Genomic DNA, 23,199 nt, shown 5'->3' on the forward strand with positions numbered 1-23,199 from the left:
AATGCGAAATAAACTATTTGAAGTTGATATACAGAATTTCTTTCCAGATCTAACCCATTCACTCCAGGTAAAATATTGCAAAACCTCCGCATTTTAAAGAATCCATTGGATTGGCATGAAATTTGGTATACATATATCTTGATAAAATGACAGGGAATTTCCAACATATAAATAGTTGAGGGTCATCTGCCTAGGAACAATAGGTAAAAGCTGATAAACGGACAGGATTAGAAAGTTTAAAACATCACTAATTAGATCATATTTCAAAACAAAGTAAATAAGTATATATTCTTTTCAAACTAAGATTGTAAAATTAAAATTTTAGGAAAAAATATATTTATTATTTCTTGTTCTCAAGAAGCACTTTTATTATTCACAATATTGAAACATTTTATTATTAAAAGTCGAGAACAATTAAACACCACGTTCATATTTATATGAAAGTGCTTTAAAAATGAAGGTATATTACTCTTGAGAAGAATTAATATTTTTTAACAAACTTGGTATAGGACTCATAATATTTGACATCTGATTTTTTCATTTTGAGTTTTAGGACATGCAAGTTTTTATCAATAATACATTTTTCCCTAAACTGAATAAATAAGTTTTCCATATGATTCCAAGGTTTTAAGACATACTGATATTGTTTTCCTGATATTATAAAATACTTGTTAATATCTACTGTATATACAGGGTGAGGCAGATAACTGGGCTATTAGAAATATCTCGAGAACTAAAAGTAACAGAATCATGAAAATCGGAATACAGGGGTTTTGAAGGATGATCTATTAAGTGAAAATATTTCCATCTCTTTGCAACTTCCGGTTATAACTTCGTTTTTTAAATGGGACACCCTGTATATTTTTACATTTTTGGATTCTCCTCAACATCTTCTTTCTTAAAATATGAGATTTTGTAATATTATACAGGGTATTTTAAAAGATATTTACGTTTTTTTATTAATTTCGTAGCAATATTCACACCCTGTAGAATTGTAATAGTTTGACATTAAAAACTCTGCTTACGTTCAACTGATTCTTGATATAGTCTACTATTGTTAAGAATCATTAGTATAGCTAAATTTTTAATTTTAGTATACAGGGTTGGTCGAAACTCAGAGTGAGTATTTTCTGAGTTTTCTTAAATAGAACACCCTGTATTTTAGTATTGTAATGAAATGATCTTTTACGGTACTTATTTATTTCTTAAGCATTCCCTATACCTAACTGCTTTAATTTGTGCTTAATTGTTAGTCGCACCAACAATCTTAACTACGTAGGTATTTTGATAGCTAAACCATTATTGGTAATTTTAAGGATCAGTCTGGATTAATATGTATTTATTTCTGAAAAATTATTTGTGATAGAATATTTTCACGGCCAACCTAATAAAATTTTACGTATTTTTTGTTGCAATTAATGTTTAGCTTGAATCACCAATAACTCACAAATTAAAGCAGTTAGTTATAGGGAATACTTATAAAATAAAAAAGTACTATGAAATAACATTTCATTACAATACTAAAATACAGGGTATTATATTTAAGAAAACTCAGAAAATATTAATTTTGAGTTTCGACCAACCGTGTATACTAAAATTTCAAAATTAGCTATACTAATGATTCTTAACAATAATAGGCTATATTAAAAATCACTTGAACGTAAGCAAAGTTTTTAATGTCAAACTATTACAATTCTACAGGGTGTGAATGTTGCTACGAAATTAATAAAAAACGTAAATATCTTTTAAAATATCCTGCATAATATTACAAAATCTCATATTTTAAGAAAGAAGATGTTGAGGAGAATCCAAAAATGTAAAAATATACAGAGTGTCCCATTTAAAAAAACCAAGTTATAAGCAACTTCCGGTATAACCGGAAGTTGCAAAGAGATGAAAGTATTTTCATTTAATAGATCATCCCCCAAAACCCCTTTATTACAATTTTCATGATTCTGTTGCCTTTAGTTCTCGAGATATTTCTAATAGGCGAGTTATCTGCCTCACCCTATATAAACTAAAGCTAATAGTGTAGTTTAGCATACAGTTGAGTCCACGATTATTTACCCGTGCGTCATTAATACCTGACGAGATAAAACACATACTTTTGATCTAGCATCATTATCTTCCACGCATGAAACTAAAGACAAACCAGCTACCGCCTGTTAGTAAGTAAAAACACATGTTATTTTTATGAACGCACTAGACTAACTCTATTGCGCACAATAGAGAAAAAATTTTCTAGAGGATTTTGGTTCAGAAAAGATGTTAAAAGATAAGACACATTATATTTTTGAAGTTCCTCCCACAAACATAAAACTGACAAAATGGTCCACTGAAAGCCGTGTAGACAGTGAATATTATTTCTCTCTTTTTGATTTTCAAAAACTTTAATTTTTTTAAAAATATTCTAAACCTGCTTTTAAGTTTTCAGTTAACTTGCTTAAAGTTGACATTGGCTTTCTGTTTGGATTACTATCACTACAATATTTGCTGTTAGGACCATCAAAAATATTATTTATAATTTTCAAAAATTCGGCAGTAAGAGAAGCCGTTTTGGTGTGTAACTGCCCTACAGATATTGCTGAGGCAATTGAGTTGGAAAAAATTTGTGCTGCTAATTTTACACGCATTTTTTGAAAATTTTTAGGGTTTATATGAACGTTTGTTATTTTCACCATGCGTCGTGCTCTCACACTGGTTCTATCGATGTTGTATGTGTATTCAATATCTTGCCACGATATTTGTTTAGAATCGGCAAAAACGTCAACTTTTTGTTAAGAAAATTATTTCTTAGACTTTTTAATAAGTGGGGTGTATCGAACACAGTGAAAATCCTCTGATTTCCTATTTATATTGCAGGCTGATCCTTACATGCGCCTAACAGCTCAAATAAAGCTCTATTATTAGATGCTTGATCACACAACACTTTTGGTATATACCCAATATTTTGTAATTTTGAAACAACTTCAACTACAATGTTTTTTAAGTTGTCGCTATGTAATGGACCACCTGTAGCAAGCCGCGTAACCTTATGTAGCAAGCCGCGCATCATGAAAACCAGACTTGTGTTGGTAAGTTTGTTTGTTCTTCCTAAAGCACCTAAATCTTGATACCCTTCTATAATGTCATCTAATTTATTGTACTCCAACTGTTTGATCACACAACACTTTTGGTATATACCCAATATTTTGTAAGTTTGAAACAACTTCAACTACAATGTTTTTTAAGTTGTCGCTATGTATTGGACCACCTGTAGCAAGCCGCGTAGCCTTATGTAGCAAGCCGCGCATCATGAAAACCAGACCTGTGTTGGCAAGTTTGTTTGTTCTTCCTAAAGCACCTAAATCTTGAAACCGTTCTATAATGTAATCTAATTTATTGTACTCCAATTGTTTTTTCAAAGAAATTTCATCAAACATTAACACACAAATTTTTCCCACTCATCCATTGTCTCTGCTTTTTTCTTCAACTTGTCAATTAAGGAAGTGTTTAAACCAGTTCTTAATTTTATGACACGCAACCAAGTTTGAATTGTTTTTACTAAAGGTAATATAAAGTTAAGAGATCTAATTAAAAAATTTTAACAACTAGGAGACTTATAATAAATGGCCAGAGCTAAATCCTTTTCATTGTGACTCCATTGTGAAAACTGCATATTAACAAAAGTGTGCACGTATTTGCTTTTATTTTCTAACAGTACCTGTATCATGAATTTGGTTGCCGATTTTCTGTCTTTGTCGTTCTTCTACAACGTTGACTGTTCTTCTGACGGCACTTCTTCTTTAAAGCATTTACTTAATACTCCAATTTTTTACCTTCTCCGTCAATTCAGTTTCAAGTTTTGTGGGCAAATTAATATCAAAACTGGAAATATCACTGAGACTGCTACTTGATCTCTTAGGCGATGGAGTTGACCTAACCATACAATCGCCACTTGTAGATCTTTTACGTTTCGTACCGCAATAAACGTATGTAGAGCATAATACTGCTGGGGTATCACCTAAAATAGGTAATCATTGAAATGTATGTGTAATTTTAATTAAAGCAAAACAAGCATCTCCGTTATTTCTGGAGTGATACTAACAACACATTCATATTTAACCCTTTCAGTCACACACCTAGAAAAAGGCATCCAAAAATTATAAAATTTGGTAGATATGCTTGAGAGAGGTAACTAAAACAATACGTAACAAAAAAATACTCCCCCTCCATCTGTTTTTCTTGTTACCACTTGTACCTCACAAGGTACATGTTGCCTTTAAGGATGTTACAAAAAAAACAAAATCGACTAATTAGTATTTAATTTATTCTAATACTATAAATAAATTTATTATTATCATCAAAAAAAGAGTAGTTGTTTAGAGTAATACTTAAGAGCCTATCTATTATGAAAATCAGCAAAACAATTCCTGTCATTTACTTCATCTTCTATAACTTCTTGGTCGTTGTTTGGCTCTTGCTCCAAATCATCCTCTACAATACTCTACATCTTGAGAATTAGCTTCTTATTCATGTGAACGAGCACTTCCATTCAAAAATTGAACTATTTCATCATTAGTTTCCATTTGAGTATCATCCTCCCATCCATCATCTTCCTCGTCAAGATTCGGATTATCTGAATCATCGTCATTTTCAAGATAATATGGTAACTCCTCATTTGTAAGTGGTTTTTTACTATATTAGCAATATCTGAAAATAAATATTTCATGAAATAACATGTTTTACACGAAAATATATATTATTCGTTCTATCACAAAAACATCCTTAGAAGCAGTTTGTACCTCATAAGGTACATCTAATTGAGGTGCCCAGATTACTACTTTGTATCATCTACATTTTAGAAACTAATACATACTATGATAAATTACAGTGTTTACTTACCTATCAAACATATATCCGCGTTTATTCTCGAAAATAAACAGCAAAAACAACATACACAAACAGACTGTCCTAACCTATTGCAAATGTTACTCAAACGAACTAATTTCAAATCAAGTTATAACTGTTAAGCAAAAACAATATCGCGCGCAGAATGTAGGCGTCTACGAATTAGACATGATATTTGGTCTGTAAAATATTTTCTTGGATATAAGTCAATTCCCATTGATGTTTGAAATCATATATAATAGATGTACCTCTTGAGGTACAGTGTGACTGAAAGGGTTAAAAAAATCTCTTTTGATTTAATTGTATAAAAAAATATATAAATCACTCAATATCAACTGATTTTATATAAAATATATATTAATAGTATTATACTCATTGACAAAGCGCATTACGCAAACATAAAAATATTTCCAAAGTTGAGTACTCACCTAAATCAGTTGCTAACTGTGCAAATTTTAGAAGAACAGCATTTTTCCTTAATAACTTTCTTTGGCCACTTGGGTAAATATGTTCCACTGCAAAATGATGCTGGCAAATTACCCTCTGTTTCAGGTCACTGATATCCATCAATATAATATCAATATTTCCGCAGTTTTTTTGCCAAATTTTTGTGCGCTCTACGTCTTTCAGGGTAAATTTAAAGAAAGATATATTATTATTTGTTCCATCATTTCTTTCAAAACATCCCGCGTAAACACACTTATGCGTTACAGAGGCCATTTTATCTAAAATGTGAGTCCTTTTTTTTTAAATTCCGCACTTGTCACAGATAATACACGTATAGGGTAAGTTCGGCCCTGACACTACTCCTACCTCCTCGCAAGTCAGAGAGAGAATGAGAAACCTCGATACGGTTTTCGAGTAGCGCCATCTAGTTGTTTATACGTCTTTCGGTTATCAAAAGGTGAGCTATCTAGTGGGTGTTTTATAATCAATGGTCATAATCATACGTTAGAGTAAATAATAAAAACAATAAATATAATAAAACAAATACTTATTTCTTTTTGAAAAAGCTATTTCTTTATGCCATTTTTGTAATCAACTATTCTAATTGGAAAATAAGCCACAATTTACTTGAAAAAATAATTTTATTAAGGTTTCTACTTCCACATTGGATGTCATTGTCAAAATACAAAATATTATTTATTATTTATTTAAATATTATTTAATATTTATTTTATTATTATTTATCCATATTATTACCTGTAAATAGGGGAAGGTGGGGGAATATCGCGCACTTAAGCGGAAAAGGTGATTACGAGCAACCAAAAAAAGATTTTGAAAATAAAATTTGCATTGACCTGTTGGGTATGGTATTGGCCAAAACTTGGCTATGCTCAATTTCGTTCTATTCAAACAGTTAAATAATAATAATATTTTTTCTACACTAGTGCATTTGCGCGATATTCCCCACCCCGTGAGGTAATTTCGTGCACAGAGTGGGGCAATATCGCGCATTCAAAATTTATGATATATTCTATGATATTTATGTAAATACGTATTAAAAAAACACAAAATATATAACTGTTTAAAAAACAGATTTTTTAAACAAACAAAATACTTAAACTTTTAATTAAAACTGCGCAACAAACTTATTGTATATTTTGATAAACAATTATTGGTAATATAAAAAAATAAATTAATAAGATAAGCTGAAAAAGGCCCAAATAAAAGCCATTAATCAACAAAATCTATGTAAATTAAAAAAAAATAAAAAAAATAAATTATTATAAATATTTTACCACATAACTCAACACGGGTAAAAACCGCGCGGTACTACCCCTCAGATATATTTTCCAAACAATAAATATAAAAAAGTGGGGCAATTAATGTAAGATAAATTATGGTTTAAAAAAAGGCTAAAACACCATAGACTTACACAAACTCAAAAACAACTAAATAAGTTAAACATTTTGGCTTACCTTGCTTAGTTTGTCGTATCTTTTTCTCATGATCATCTTTCAGTGCGTCACAGTTTTTCGATTTTTTTCTAACGCATTAAATCGTATGTGACAGAAAAAAAGGCACGTCCGTGATTACAGACATTTACAACATTTATTCTAGTTATTCTAGTTGTCGATAGATGGCGCCATAATAAAAAAATATTTTTTTTAATTAGATTATATTAGATTTAATACAGATTATATTACAAATATAATCTGTATAATTTATAAGACTACACAAATCAAAGAAAATACCATTTTATAAATGCAAGAAACACATTTGATTTGTTTTTATTCCAAATTGAAAATAAAATGTGACAACTGTCAGCTTTAACTAAAATGTCATGTTAGAATAAATGTCATAAATGTGTATTATCACGGACTTACCCTTTTTCCTATCATTTGTTACGCACTGAAAAATGCTCATGAAAAGGACAATAGCAAAATATTATAACGGACATGTTGCAAACAGATAAACGCATATTAGCGCCACGGGTGTGAATTTTACAGAATTTGCAACAATACATTATTTGGTTGGTTGACCGCTAGAGATCAGCACTAGCCGAAATTTTATAATAATTCTCAGAGAGTGAGAAACATGGTGCGTGGTATTCCCCAGTGTGCGATATTCCCCCACCTTCCCCTAATATTTCTTCTGATTGTTAATTGTAAAGGATAGACAAATTACCATTTATTTTAATTTTTTTTTAGAATCAGCTGAGAGAAGTGGTCTACAAAAAACCAGGAAGGAAACGAAATATGTGGCTACGAAAGGCAAAAGAAAGGTTTACAAAGCAAATGTGACACATTTGTTTATAGGAATATCAGTAAATTACATTAAAAAAATGTATGAAAAGTTTTTGTGCAATAAAAATGTTTATATTTATCAAGGATGTATTATTTGGTATGGCCACATATTGTCAGTGGTGTAACAATACCTCCTATCTGTTTTTTCATGAGATTTGTAAGAGAGACTAAAAACTTGTTTGGGCCACCTCCTGTTTTCATATATTTTTTGACTTATTTTGTAGTAAATTCAACTGTCTATTTACTATAAAACAAGTAAAAAATTACGTATGAAAATAGGAGGTAACCTTAAAAAATGTTTTTCTTCTCCTGCAAATCTCATGAAAAAACATATAGGAGGTATTGTCACATCACTGACGATATATTTCAGAGAATGTCTAAAAAATATACTTTGAATGTCCTAAGAACATTCGTAGACATTCATGGAATGTTTCAAGACATTCATGGAATGTTTCAACAAGACATTTAGTCTAAAAAATATACTGTGAATGTTCAAAGAACATTCGTAGACATTCATGGAATGTTCCAAAAAGACATTCAAGAAATGTTTAAAATGCTGACACATCACTTTCCTGGGACTTTCCAGGGACGTTCGTGTGCTTTTGGGGGACATTCCAGGAATGTTTTCAATGTCCTGTGTGTACTTTCTAGGAACATTCCTAGAATGTTTTGTGTTATTAGGGAATGCAACGAATGAACTTCATTATTGCATTCTTCTGAGATAATTAGAACGAACCATAATAACGACAATATGTGAACGGCAACTATTTTAGTAATAGGATTAAAATATACAATTTTCATATTGTTAGATTTTAGATTGTCTTAGGTATTTAGTTTTGTAACCTGTTTGGTATTTTAAGAAATATTTTTATAATATATAGTCCTGAATCTGAATATAATTCCTTCTGTAATAGAACATAATTTCTTGTGGCATATGAATGAACTATAGTTTCCTGTCAAGTTTTTAATTTTCGCTGAGAATCAGAGTACAATAGATGCGATAAATCGTAAAGTAGTTTTTATTCAGGAACGCACTTAATTAATTTTTCGTCCTCCATTGTTAACAAAAGCGACGAAACTAGTAACGCAAATATGGTACATCAACTGAAAACAGGTTATTGACTGACCGTGTCATATTCACACCACCGGTAGTCCAAGGCCAGTCCAGTCATGATCAAGTCACAGTCTCGATCAATCAGACGGAAAGCGACTGTAACTGTATCGTGCCCATGCGTGGAAATTACTTCATTGGAAAACCACAGAAGCGATCTTGACTGTACTATATCTGACTGTGACTAGACTGTTTGTCTGAATCAGCCTTAAAGTAGGAAATAGCCTATCGTTAGATTTACACCTTACTAACAGACTTGAAGAGCGTAGGCGCAAAATTTCGTTCCAATGGAACATCCAACACAGTCGTATAGGAATAAAACAAAGATAATTAAATTTTCTATCAGACGCGATTAGTTAAAAATGTGTTAATTTATCACCCTTGCTTCAAAATAGCAATAAATATAAAATAAGGGGGCAAAACAAGCCTGTCTTTATTCAATGATTTTCCATCACTTAGGTTACACTTGGAACCTTCCTAATTCGCTTAGAAAATTTTTGTAATATGCTAAAACCGTACACCAAATTTCATTAAAATTGACTTACTAGATTTTGCATAATAATTTTGCCATCTAAACTTATTTAAAAAATTAAAATTATTTAAAGTCTTGCACAACAAAAACTAGAACATACAAAGATTTGTCAATTTGTTTACACATAAAGAAGTACTCCACCTATCTAATGCACTTTACAGAATTTAAATCGGATTTTTTAAGCAGCCTCAGTAATGTTTTAAAGTTATAAACAATTTTTTGGCTTATAAACAAATTAGTGCTGTGGCCAGGGGGGGGGGTGCTACGGACTCCTTTATTTAGATGGACTCACCCAAGTTTTTTTCTTCAACGAGCGATACAGACGCAATGTCGAAAGGAGAGTGGAAGAAATACTCCAAAACCCCCAACACATGGCAGCCTACCCTCATCCGATGGTGGCTCCTGTGGAGGAGGAAACCGTCAGGCAGATGTGTAACATAGGAAAAAACACATCTCCTGGCCCAGATGGTATCCACAGAAGGTGCCTCAAAAAACTTCCAGAGAGTATTATACCCCTGCTTACAAACACAATCAATGCATGTCTCAGGTGGTGCTATTTTCCAACTTCATGGAAAGTAGCCAACACACTCATGATTCCTAAACCTAGGAAACCACCTACCAGCACAGAATCCTACAGACCTATTTCTCTTCTTAACACTCTAGGTAAAGTCTACGAGAGAATCCTCAAGGAGAGACTCGTAGAATTCCTAGAGACAAACCACATTCTTCCCAGTTTTCAATTTGGATTCAGAGCTGAACATTCCACACGTAACGCATTGATTGAAGCAGCCACTTTCATTTCCCAAACCATTAATGAGCATAGAAAATATGCTATAGGCATCTTCCTAGACGTCCAAAAGGCCTTCGACCAGGTCTGGCACCCAGGCCTGATCGAAAAACTCCACCGATTTGGACTGCCTATAACATTTATCAAACTTATTCATTCCTACCTCTCAAATCGAACAATTCGCGTCAAAGTCGCTAACCAATTATCCACCCCATTTACTCCTCAAGCAGGAGTGCCACAAGGATCCATATTAGCTCCTATACTATACACAGCATACAACAGTGACATTCCCCATCCCATTAATCGAACCGAGTCAATCCTACTTTACGCCGACGATACTGCACTGCTCACTGCAGGCACTGCGCGAGGCACGCTAGGACGGCCCTCTGCCTTCGATAGGGCCCAAACTCTATTAGACAAGGTAGTGAGGTGGTGCAATAAATGGAGAGTCACCCTCAACCCAGCCAAAACACAAATGATTGTCTTCAGACACCCTCGTAGTGCTAGGTACGAAACAACCAGAATAACCCTTCAAGGAGAAGCTCTTGAATATCGTCCGTCGGTGGTCTACTTGGGAGTCCACTTTGGCAGGACACTCAACTGGAACATCGACATCCAACACACCCTAAACAGGGTAAGAAACAGAGCTAAACTCCTTGGAGCGTTATCTGGAACGTTTGGAGGTACATCGAGCAAGACTCTCCTGCACACCTATAAAACCTTCATAAGGCCCATTATCGACTACAGAGCGCTCCTTTATGCTTCGCTAAAACAACATTATACTAACAAAATCCTCAGATGCGAGCGTAGAATTCTCAGAAAGTGCCTCAGGAAACATTGGAGATATCCGTCGGTATTGGTACACCCACTCGCTAAACTACCCCCCATAAATGAGAGAATCCGTTCTCTCAGCAACAAATATGTCATACGAACGATTAATGGTAACAACCAAAGGGCTAAAAATGTCCTAATCACCCCTTGCAATCGGCGAGGGCATATACTCACCGGGACTCCCAAAAACAAAGTTCCATTCCCTCCGGCCAATCTTCTACAATTGGCCAGAAACGAACTTCCCGATGAGTACTACGAAATACATGAACAAACTCCCCTAATGTATCGCAGATAAACAACTGCATCCCCACACGCTGATCTAAGAGCCGTTCCTCTAAGGTGACAGATTTGGAACCCCCTCACTGACTGGTCGCTTGCTGAGCATGGCAATTTCTATCTTTCGCTCCTAAAGATTCTGCGCTAAAACCACCTTCTTAACCCAATCCACTAGCAATTCTGCTTCTCCACACATCATCGACGCAATCTCACGCAATCTCCCACACTCCTGAAAAGGAGGATCCTTCACCCTGAAGAGGCTTAAGCCTAAACGGGGTATAAACGACGAGTTTTCACTCACTCACTCAAGTTTTTTTATGTATTTTGACCCGTAGAACACGAATTTTTTGGGTAACATATGATCCGGATGTCGATAAGATTGTTATAAACAAAGAACTTGAGGAATTACATAACATCGATTTTTCGCAAAATAAAATATTTAAGTAATTCTAAGCAAAAAATGTTCTTACAAGTTTTTTCGTAGGATGCATAGTTTTCGAGATAACCATGGTGGAACTTTCAAAAAATCGAGAAATTGCAATTTTCGAATGCGAATAATGTTTGATTAAAAAATAAAATAGCAATTCTGCTGACAGCATTTGAAAGTTTAAGTCAAATTATACCGGTTTTAATTATTTGCATTGCTAAAAATTAATTTTTTTATTATTAAACAAAGCTATTTGTTTATAAGCCAAAACATTGTTTATAAATTTAAGACATTGCTGAGGCCCCTTAAATAATCCGATTTTAATTATGTAAAGTGTATTAGATAGGTAGAGCACCTATTTATATGTAAAAAAATTAGCCAACTTATAAATGGTTACTTTTTGTTCAAAAAGATTTTAAAAAATTTGAACTTTTTTAAAAACATTTAGATTGCAAATTTATTATGCAAAATTTTTTAGGTCGATTTTAATGAAATTTGGTACGCAATTTAAGTATGTTACAGATAATTTTCTAAGCGAATTACTAAGGTTCTAAGTGCCACCAAAGTGGTTAAAAAATATTGAATAACAACAGACTTATTTTGCCCCCTTATTTTGTATTTATTACTATATTGCAGAAAAGGTAATACCTTAAGACATTTCTTACCAGTCGTATGTCATACAAAATTCAATTATCTTTATTTTATTTCTCTACGACTTTTTTCCTAAACGAATCGTTTTAAAGTTATAAGCAAAGAAAGCAGAAGAAAATCGATGTTTTTCGAAATTTTTTAATATTTTATTTTTTTTAATAATGTTCCGGGCATATTTGAGAAGGATCATGAGTCAATTATTATTACTGAAGTTGTCACCTAACTTTATCTGCAAATATCCGAATGCCACCTCTTACATCCAAAAAGAGACGTTTTTCGCATTTCCTTACTTGTCTATATAGATTATGTGCAATATTCATTAATTCATTCATTAAGCATTACAATCCCTAGGGACTATAACTAACGCCATGGCGTTTACAAGTGTTCCTCTACATCTGGGCCATAGTGGTGCCCAGTTAGTTATCCTTCTTAACATATCTGACTGTGGGCGTCTCTTTATATATCCTATCCAATCTAAGCTAAGCGATTTTATGTATCTGACTATATTTTTTTCTGTTTAATTCATTTTCAATTTCGGCATTTGTTGTCATTCGTATTTCCCCTCTCTTGTGACAATGTGGCCCAGTATTGTTCTCATTATTTTTCTTTCGAAGTTCAGAAGGCTATCTTTCTCTTTCTTGTTAATCGTTGTTATTTCCATCCCATATGTAACAACAGGTCTTATATAGGTTCACCTTGGTTCTCTTACTTAGAGTCTTGCTTCTCAGCAGATTCCTATTCATTCCATATGTTTTTTTCCTTTCACAATTATTTTCTCTGTTCTCTCTTTTCCGGTTTTCCCTATAATATTATAATAGATAAAAAAGGAAACAAAATTATGCCTAATTTCTTAATCATTAACAGTGGTATTGTGAATTAGACTAGAGCTAAAAAAAATTCGCCCTTTAATACATAGAAATTTATTTATGAGCAAGTACAAGAAGGAGACTACTCGTATATCTCTGAAAGAACATTAGCTTAAAACTTAAATTGAAAACAACCAAAGAGGACTAAGATGTATGATATACTTACTATAAATATGTCTCTTAAATCGTGTGTACCGATATCAGCGGAAGTAGAATGCGATAATAATTAACATGGGCGCCCATATCCTGACCCCCTACCTTTTCTGGTGCTTTAAACTGTATATGGTTATCCAAAGTATACAAAATATAATGTGCAACATCTTCACGTCTGCCCCCCCTAAAAATTTTTATATGGGCGCCCGTGATAATAAATAATAATGCGCTAATCCGAATGAAGCCACTACAATATGATAAAATAATAAAAATCTGAATGCAGCACAAAAATGAAAGTGGAAGGAACTAAAGTTAAAAGCTTGTAGGGTGACTACAGATGTCTCTATTAAAAGAGGATAATAGAAATAAGCAGAAATATAATATTATAATTAAATATGTATATCATAGAAAGTTAGAAGAAAAGTTTTAAATCAATTATCGTTTTTATGGCTAAGGACGTATCTGACGAAAGAAAAATAATTCTCAGTCATTTTGTGACACATCTTAGATGAGGAAATTAAAACAATAAAGTATATCACATACTTACCTCTATAGATTTAACAAAAAAAGGATTGTTAGTTGGTATACCCATTTCAGGAACACCATTAAGTAATCTTGGCTTTATTTGTTCTTCAACATTTTTTAAAATACATTTTGTAATGTCTGTATGTTTTGACTTACACACATTAATATAACTAGCTAAAAAAGATATATAAAGTAAACCTAGTAATACACATAAATTTAAAAAAAGAAAAATAAATAAAAAAATGCTTAGATGCGTAAACATCAGAAATGCTTTGGCGAGCTCCAGTTTTTGTTTTTTTTTTTCGTCACCTATTCATTCTATTGATAACGTACTTATGACAAATACACTGTCGGCTACATATTATGACCTATACATATTTTACTTTCTTTGCACCCTATAGCCACAGTGGTGGCCCAGCGTCAATTTTTGCATATTTTCTTTATCATTTTCCTTTTTTTTGAGGTGGTTTCGGGGAAAATATGGGGTTAAATTATACAAATTTGTAAATAACACTTGTACATGGTTAATCGCTGAAAGTTTTTTTACGCTAGCATAAGCGGTTCAAATGGTATAAAAAGGTTTTTTTTTTTTAATTTAAAACCCTGTAATTAAAAAATGGGCAGTTGCCCTTAGATGAAACCTATAACAAAAAATCAGCCATTTATTTGTGATTAATTGACGCTGGGTTGCTTCTTGATTACCATTACGGTTAGGGAAAAATATATTTTTTTAAAACATCTTTTTTTTTAACTTGTCAACTTTGGGGAGCCACGCCCTCTAAACGGTGTGTGATAGACATATGCTGTCGCGGAATAAATTTTAGGAAATATAGTTCTCTTCATATTTTTATTAAGGAATTTTTTGCATTAACGTACAGGAAGGGCTACGTTTCGCAAAAACCACAAACTACCCCCTTTATAGGGATGAAAATGGGTGTTCCGGGGTGAAATCTTTTAAGAAAAAGTTTGTCTCCTTAAAAGCACCCCTTGATATACCTACCAGAAAAAAAAATAAAACAGGACTTGTGTCGAGTTTGCGAAGTTCCACCTCTGTTTCCTACACTAATAACATGAAACGGTTTCGTTCTTCACAATTTACTTGTTTCATGTTTCACGTTTCACGCTTTATGTTTCACGTTTCTTTGATATTAAAAAGCAATTAAAGAGCGGCGCCGACAGCAACGACCACGTCATCACTTTAGTAATATCACATGAAACGGTTACTTCTTTTACAATTTATTTGTCTCATGTTTCACGTTACATGTTTCACGTTTCATGCTTCTTTGATGTGCGGCCTGTCTAAAGTGGTAAAATATTATTAAGAACATCTATTTTATGTTTGGTATCTTTCTTTGGAAAAAATATTTATAAAAAACTTGCTATTATAAACTTATACACATACCTTATTCAAATGTCGGAAGAAATAGAAATTCTTCGGGGTGTAAGGTGTAAGAGAGGGCTGTATATGGTCACCATTGCTGTTTAATATACAGAGAGGGGCTAAATTATAGAATAAATTTATTTTCTCGAGAATGGGTGATTTTGGAGAAAAAACCCGAAACAGGTCGTCTAAATGGGTGATATATGGGTGAATAAAATAAGTGATAAATACACTAAACAGAACAAAAACCGATATACTCTGATAAACTGATAAGTAATTAGACAATAATAGATAAACCCTACATCGTTGAATTTCTCTTTAAAAGGACTATTCATTTTTTAAACTAAATATGGGATGTTCTATTTAAAAAAAATTTAATTACAATTTGACAATAGAAATCGACATTTTTGTGCTTTTTCATAATCGATCAAGAACAATACTATAAATTTTGTGTGTTATTTTTGGAGCACTGCATATATTATGACAAGTAATGCAAGTAATGAAAACATTATGATTCGTTTAAATCGTACTAATTGTAAATCTTGACCGTTGAATTTAATTTAAGGGATTTTTTTAATTTTACAGTTTTGAATTTATTCCTAAGAATAATAATTTATTAATAAGATGAAACTTACGTAACTCTCTGGCCCCACAATCTAAAATTAAACACAATATTAGAAAGTACTTCATTTTAAAACTGGGTATAAAATTTGTTTGTTGTTACTAATAAATATGTACTTTTCAAATCCTTGACCATTACTAATTTCCAAACAACTTGATCAGGTTTTATAATGTTGTCATTATTTTACATCAATGAAGTACCTAGTCAGGAAACGCGTGGACGAGTTTATAAAAATATTTAAGAAAATGTCCGAAGACCATCATCATCATCCTCATCATTGGCTCGACAGCCCTTTCTGGGTCTTGGGCTGTTCCAGGATTCTTCTCCACTTTGATCTGTTTCGTGCTTTTTTTCTCCAGTTTTTTATTTTTAAGGTTTTTATATCATTTTCTATTTGTTCTAAATATCTCAGCTTCGGTCTTCCTCTTGTTCTTTTTCCTACTGGCATCTGTTTAAATATTTTGTTTGGTATTTCGCCTTCTTCCATTCTTTCTACTTGTCCCATCCAACGCAGCCGTTCTATTTTAATGAATGTTATGATATCCGGATCCTGGTATATTTCGTATAGTTCTAAGTTGTACCTTCTTCGCCAAATTCCATTTTCTTTTGTGCCCTTATATATGTGTCGCAAGATTTTTCTTTCAAAGGTGGCTAGCAATGTTTCCTCTCTTTTAGTGAGTGTCCAGGTTTCTGAACCGTATGTGAGTACCGGTTTTATTAAGGTTTTTTATATTTGGCATATTGTTTTCCTTGCGACGTAGTCTGATCTTAGTTGCCGAATTAAGCCATGGTAAATTTTATTGGCAATAAATATTCGCCTCTTCACTTCCTCTGCTACGTTATTATCAGATGTGACTAGGGATCCCAAGTATGTAAAGTTTTTTACCCCCTCAATGTTTTATTCTCCTATTGTTATATTTTGTGGCTGCCTTATTTCTGTGTTTTTACTTACCTGCATATATTTTGTTTTGTTCTGGTTGATTTTAAGGCCACTATTTTGTGCAGCTCGTTCTATTTGATTGAATGCCTCTATCATTTCTCTTCTTGATCTTGCGATTATGTCAACATCATCTGCAATTGCTAGTATTTACACGCTTTTATTAATTATTGTTCCTCGAGTATTACCTGTTGTGTCCCTCATTATTTTCTCGAGTACGATGTTGAACAAGATGCATGATAGAGCGTCTCCCTGGCGTAGTCCCTTTTTCATATCTATTGTTTCCGTTAGTTCGTTTTGTATCCGGATTTTACTTTCTACTTTTAGAGATTCTTTTATCAGTTCTATTAGTTGTGTTGGTATATTAAATTCTTTCATTGCTTTTATTAAGAATTCTCGGTTTATACTCTCATATGCGCTTTCGAAGTCTATGAAGAGATGATGTGTCTCGATGTTATGTTCACTTGTTTTTTCGAGGATCTGTCTCAGAACAAATATCTAGTCTATTGTTGACTTCTGTCTACAGAAGCCACTTTGGTACATGCCAACTATTTTTTCAGCGTGTGGTCTAAGTCTTTCATAAATGACGTTGGACATTATTTTGTATGCTGCATTCAGCAGCGTGATTACACGGTAGTTTCCACATTCTAACTGATTCCCTTTTGTATGTAATGGTACAATAATTCCACTATTCCACTCCGCTGGTAGCTGTTTATTTGACCATATCTTTGTTATCAATTCATGTCCGAAGACCATAGGGATATTAAAAATGTATCCTCAAATTCATTTTAATAATAATTGTCCATGTTAATTTAATAATAATGTTATTGTCCGTTGCTTCCGGCAATCTTCTTTGTGTTATGGTTGACACCACCTTATATACTGTACTCTGTACAGCTATACAGTCTATACTGTTATGATTTGCCCTGTTTGCCATTCTTTTGGCATTTTTTCTTTTTTCCACATATTTACTATCAGTTTGTGTATTTTCCTATGCAACGGTTCCCCTCTGAGTTGATGAGTTCGCTGTTTAAGTTATCTTTCACGGGTGCTCTTCCGTTTTTGTTATTTTTAATTAAATCGATTATTTCTTAGAGTGTTGGCTCCTTGGTTTCATTATTTCCCCACTCTTTCTCCATTTCTGTTATCTCTTCTGTTTAATTTTCTGCCAGTAACTCCTTGAAGTGTTCCATCCAGACTTCCATATTATATGGTTGATCTTGTGTTACTATATGCTCTTGTTTTTTTTAACTCCATTTACCTTTGGTTTGAACCCTCTATTTTGTTCTCTAGACTTTGCGTAGAATTTCTTGGTGTTCTGAGTCTTACTTTCCACCTCAATTTCATCCAACTGACTTTCCATGAATTTTCTCTTATATTGTCTGAGTATTTTGTTACTTTCCTTTCTTTTTTGCTCGTATATGCCTCTCTGTTCAGTTTCATGAGTCCGTATTCACTGATTTCGTGCTTTCATTTTTCTTCAACTGAGTCTTTACATTCTGTATTGAACAAGTCCTTCTTTCTTGTAATGTGCTTCGTCCCTAATGTAGTCTCCGCCGTGTGGTTAATTGCTTTTTTAATATCGCCCCATATATATTTTTTCGACATAATCTCTTTCCTTATTCAGTGCGGCAATCCTTTTACCTATTTATTCTTCATACTTTTGTATATGTTTTGATTCTTTCAATTTTTCGATATTCGACCTCTTATTCCTCTCTTTCGGCCTTATCATTACTTTCATCTTTTGTGTGAGCTTTACTAGCTTTACTACCACCAGGAAATGGTCTGAATCTTCACATGCACTTCTGTAGCTTCTCACATCCAATATACTTGATTGTCTTATTTTCGATATTACTTACTTACTTACTTTCCATGTCCGGAACACCAACAACTTTAAATTCTGTATTTAAAATGGTTGTCCACATAGATGGCCCTGTCATTTGCTATAATTAAGTCTTCTTCTGTGTAGGTCTCTCTCATCTCTGTGCATGATAGTAGATGTCGGCTGGTCTGAACCGCGCCACAGTCGCAGGTATCGTCCTCCTGGTATCCCCATTTTTTCAGGTTACTAGCACAACGTGAAACGCCAGTTCTTCGTCTGTTTAGCGTTTTCCAAGTCGGATACGGTAAATTGTGTCCAGCAGCCATTTCCTCTGAGGGAGGGAAATGTGTCGCGGTAGCTGACGCTTGCCATAGATGTATTCGGCGCGTATCTGGCGCTTCGGGGATGGATCTTGATGTTTTCAGGAAGCTTTTCCGAGATCTTAATCTGCTTGGCTGAGTTTGGTGGTCATATAAGGGGTGTCTTCGGTCCGTCTCCTGCTTTTTTCGTTTTACCTCTGACGTGACCTTCCTCCTGATAGGTGGTGGAGCAATTCCAGCTATGGGGTATACCTCTTCGATAGGTGTCGGTTTCAGACAACCCGATATTATACGAACCGTTTCATTTAGAGCCACGTCGACGTTCTTTGCGTCAGCAGAGTTTGCCCATATTGGTGCTCCAAACTCCGCGGCCGAAAAACATAATGTCAAGGCAGAAGTGTGGATAGTGTGTGGTTGTGCTCCCCATTTTGTGTTATTTAGCTTGCGGATGATATTATTTCTGGCACTTACTTTCTTTTTGACATCTTGACAGTGGTTTCGGTAAGACATAGTTCTATCCAGACGGACGCCAAGGGATTTTGGCGTCTCATTTTGTTCCAGCATCTGACCACACCACTCCACCTCCAGCGGCATTCGCGCATGCTTGTTTTTCAGGTAGAAAGCACATACTTGGGTTTTTGTGGGATTGGGTTTCAGATAGTTTTTATCGTAGTATAGAGCTAAGTCTCCCAGGGCATCTGTCAGTTTCACTTCGACTTCATTGAAGGTTCTTCCCTGAGCTGCCACAGCTGTATCATCAGCGTAAATAAATTGCCTTGTTTGTTGGTGTATGGGTTGGTCGTTAACGTATATGTTGTATAGAATCGGTGCGAGGACACTTCCCTGTGGTAGCCCATTTTTTGGTCCCTCCACCTACTGTTCTTGGACTGGAGCGTTACGTAGAAGCGTGTATTCTGGAGGAGACATTTCACTAACCTTGTTAGTCGGAGATCCTAGTAGTTTCGTAGAGTTTTGCGAGTGGCCATTGATGGTTAACTTTGTCATAGACGGCAGTTACGCCTATGAACGCTACTCCTGTTATATCCTTCCGTTGAAAACCATCTTCAATATGTTGGGTGAGATTAAGAATTTGAATGCGGCAGCACTTTCCGGGTCTGAATCCTGCTTGTTCTGGAATAATTTTAGTCTCCACATATTCTGCGATCCGCTTAAGTAGGTATCATTCTTTCAAAGGCCTTGAAAAGGACAAGAGAGGTACAGGTCTAAAACTCTTTGTATCCGCCGGATCCTTCCCTGGCTTTAAGAGGGCTACCACTCTAGCTTTTCGATATTCATATGTGCTCTAATTGTGACTCTTTTTTTGATCTGGAGAAACCCATGTGACTCTGTTACCTTGTTGTAAATAAAACAATTACATAAAAAGAAACCAGTTTTATTATCGAAATATTACAATAGAACAATGAAAACTATTAATTATTTCACAACTACAAGTGTCTTGAGAATATATTGTTAAGTTACGTATTGCATTTTAATTTGAGATTGTCTTGTAACATTATTTTGTGAATGACATTTTATTTTGGAGGTTAATAAAAACGTATTTTGATTTTTTCCTGGTTTTGATTACTTTTATCCAAGTTTTAGAAGCAGACGAAGGGCTATAACAGAAGAAACTATTGAATTAATTTGACACGAGGACGGTTGTAGATATGATTTCTGCCATATTGCACAATTATTGCGTTGAAAAATGAATTATTAAAATCTACAATCCATGATTTCCGTTGTTAAACACTTATGAATTAAAAACTGCTTACTATGTATTATTAAATAAATTGCAACACAATGTATTAAATTTTCATTGATCCTCTTATTTCAGAAACGTTATTTTGGTTTGACGGTTTGAAAATAGTCAGATCGGCTATTTTATTGTGAATATTATCTATGGCTAGGACAGTAACCAGTTGGTTATCTTATAAATATCTTTTTTTGACAAGTCTCTTGATAAAACAACTGAGAATTCGTTGATGAGATCCGCTGAGAATGCTAAGTTGCCGTGTATTTCAAATTCTTCTCCACGACTGCGGGATATGAATGCTTAATCCTGCGTAGAAAAATGCATCGATAGTTTAGAAAAAAAATGTACTTATATACGAAAATTCTGCGCATTTCCTGAACCCAAAAATTAACCAATGCAAGTTCTTAACTGAATATACAATAACAAGGAGCTGATGCCAATTATCAATGTGCTTAAGTTAATTAATTAAATGTACATCGGACACATATTGCAAGGATATAGATATGAATCATCTCGGTTAATCATCGAAAATAAAATTCAGTGATAGAGGTGAATAAATGACAGAATTTCTGGTTCAAGAATCTACGCCGATGGCTCGGCAAAACCCCATCCGAAATGTTCAGAGCTGCCATTTCAGTTTAACTATTGTCAATTGGATCGCCAACCTTCGAAGGAAGACGGCGCAATGAGCAGATAAATCATCTTTGAAGAAAACACATTATAAAAATATAAAATATGTACTGATCGTGAACTTCGGTAACAACGATTTAATTGAATACCGCTAGTTCAGCTTAATTAGTTCAGCTTAATTCAATTTAGAAAAAACTATTATTATTCAAAAATATATGCACCAATATTCGACAAATAATGAGTTCAAACATTTAAAGTGTTTTATGGTAATCTTGCCAGTGTTGTGAAGGCGTCACTGGCAAAGTGTACATCAAAGAAACATGAAACCTAAATCACGTTTCATGGAAATAAAACACTGCTAAACAAATAGACGTCCGGCCATTTATGAAACTTTCCAAAAATAAAAATGTGTTATGAGCATGAATCACACTCGTTTCATTGGTAGGCGTAGTTCAAGATTTGTTAAGCCGTGTTTAATTTTTATGAAACGTGTTTTACGTTTCATGTTTCATGTTTTTCGTTTCATGTTTCGTTGGTGTGCGGCTTGCTTTAAAGTTTTGGCAAAAAATATTTATCGAATTTTTTTGTCAATGAAGAAATTTATTTAAACATTAATCAATTATCATTATCATATATATCTATATATCAGTTATAACTCAGTGCTTAACTAAATTATGGTATCACATGTCTCTCTATTAGACGCAAATTTCTTTGAATGTCTTTCATGAGGTCCTGGGTAAAGTCTGATCAATGTCTGTTCGTTCTTCGTAAATTCGCTGTCTTCTTAATGGTTTCGGGGTTGCCAACCTCCTTGATAAACTCCTAGACAGAAAAGTCCAGAAATACTCTATTCGGCGAGTCTGCGGCAAGTTTTTAAGAGTATCCTTTTTTGGAAACAAAGGGTATTTGGTGTTTTACAAGCCAGATTCTGGTATACCTTGAGTAATAGTAGGTCTGAAGATGTTGCGCTTGAGAGTATTTGGGGCACTTCGATATTGATAGTCTCTATCGATATTTAAGACCATTTCTTCTCAATTTCGACGATATAGTATCCTTAGAAGATCTGTATTGACCAGCTACTCTTCAAGTTTCCATTACAAGCTGTTTTTTTGCTCTTCTCACCAATCTCTCTGACTTCTGTGCAGGAAATTTTCCACATTTTGGTAGATTCAGCCATGGTATTCCCAGCTCGCACTCCATTATTGTTATCTTAATGGTTCTGCTTGAATTATTTTCATTCTGAAATAGTCGACGTATTTCTGCTTTGAGTACCCGCCCAACCAACTTGTAGATAATTTTTCTTATTTCTAATTTATACTACATCTTAAAGAGAAACCTTAAAGATAAATAAATCTTAAACAATTTAAACAAGTTTTTGTTTCCAAAAGCAACTTGATATTATTTTGTTTTCTTTTTAATTAAAGCCAATACATTTTATGCCAAGACTTCTAAGACATACTTACGTTAATTTCAACGGTATTATGGCCATCTTCAATGTGAAAATAGGCATAAAAATAAGTAAAAGACATGGTAAAGTATTTTTGACTTGGCGGAAATATCTGAGCAGGTGAAAGGATTAAGGAAAAGTGTAAAAACATATCCTAATTAACAAATAACCATTTAGAGACCTTACGGATTGAAACACTGGCTATTCTTATTTTTTTAGGTTCATTCCTCTCTATTTTTTGATGCATGGACAGGAAATTTATTGTCTGCCAGGACCATAACCACATCCTATTGTAAGCTACAAACAGTAATAGTAAAAATATAATGTAAATAAAATAACTAAAGACATAAAAAACTATTCATCTATTCCTCTCCAGCCATGATGTTTGGGTGAAATTCCCAAGCCATGAACAAAGTTTTAATGTGCTTGTAACGTTTTTGAGACAGTTTTTTCATATTCCTCTGTTTGGGGGTTGCATGAGAAACAAC

The 23,199-nt window shown here is 33.7% G+C and overlaps 2 protein-coding genes across 3 annotated transcripts in view; both read right to left on the reverse strand.

The window, feature by feature from the left end:
* LOC126887901 (protein takeout-like) overlaps positions 1-15,936 on the reverse strand; it is a 34,338-nt gene extending 18,402 nt beyond the window's left edge. Inside the window, exons 1-2 of the mRNA XM_050655796.1 lie at positions 15,816-15,936; positions 13,822-13,973 (exon numbers count right to left, since the gene is read on the reverse strand). Of these exons, the coding sequence (XP_050511753.1) occupies positions 13,822-13,973; positions 15,816-15,870 (207 nt within the window). The 5' untranslated portion in view covers positions 15,871-15,936. The remainder of the gene's footprint in view (positions 1-13,821; positions 13,974-15,815) is intronic.
* Positions 15,937-20,258: 4,322 nt separating this feature from the next.
* Positions 20,259-23,199, reverse strand: part of LOC126888338 (slowpoke-binding protein) — a 461,995-nt gene continuing 459,054 nt past the window's right edge. For both annotated transcript variants that reach the window (XM_050656494.1, XM_050656496.1), the window contains one exon: positions 20,259-20,497. In XM_050656494.1, the coding sequence (XP_050512451.1) occupies positions 20,395-20,497 (103 nt within the window). In that variant the 3' untranslated portion in view covers positions 20,259-20,394. The remainder of the gene's footprint in view (positions 20,498-23,199) is intronic.

This window comes from Diabrotica virgifera, chromosome 7 (assembly GCF_917563875.1).
Source record: "Diabrotica virgifera virgifera chromosome 7, PGI_DIABVI_V3a".
Classification (NCBI taxonomy): domain Eukaryota; kingdom Metazoa; phylum Arthropoda; class Insecta; order Coleoptera; family Chrysomelidae; genus Diabrotica; species Diabrotica virgifera.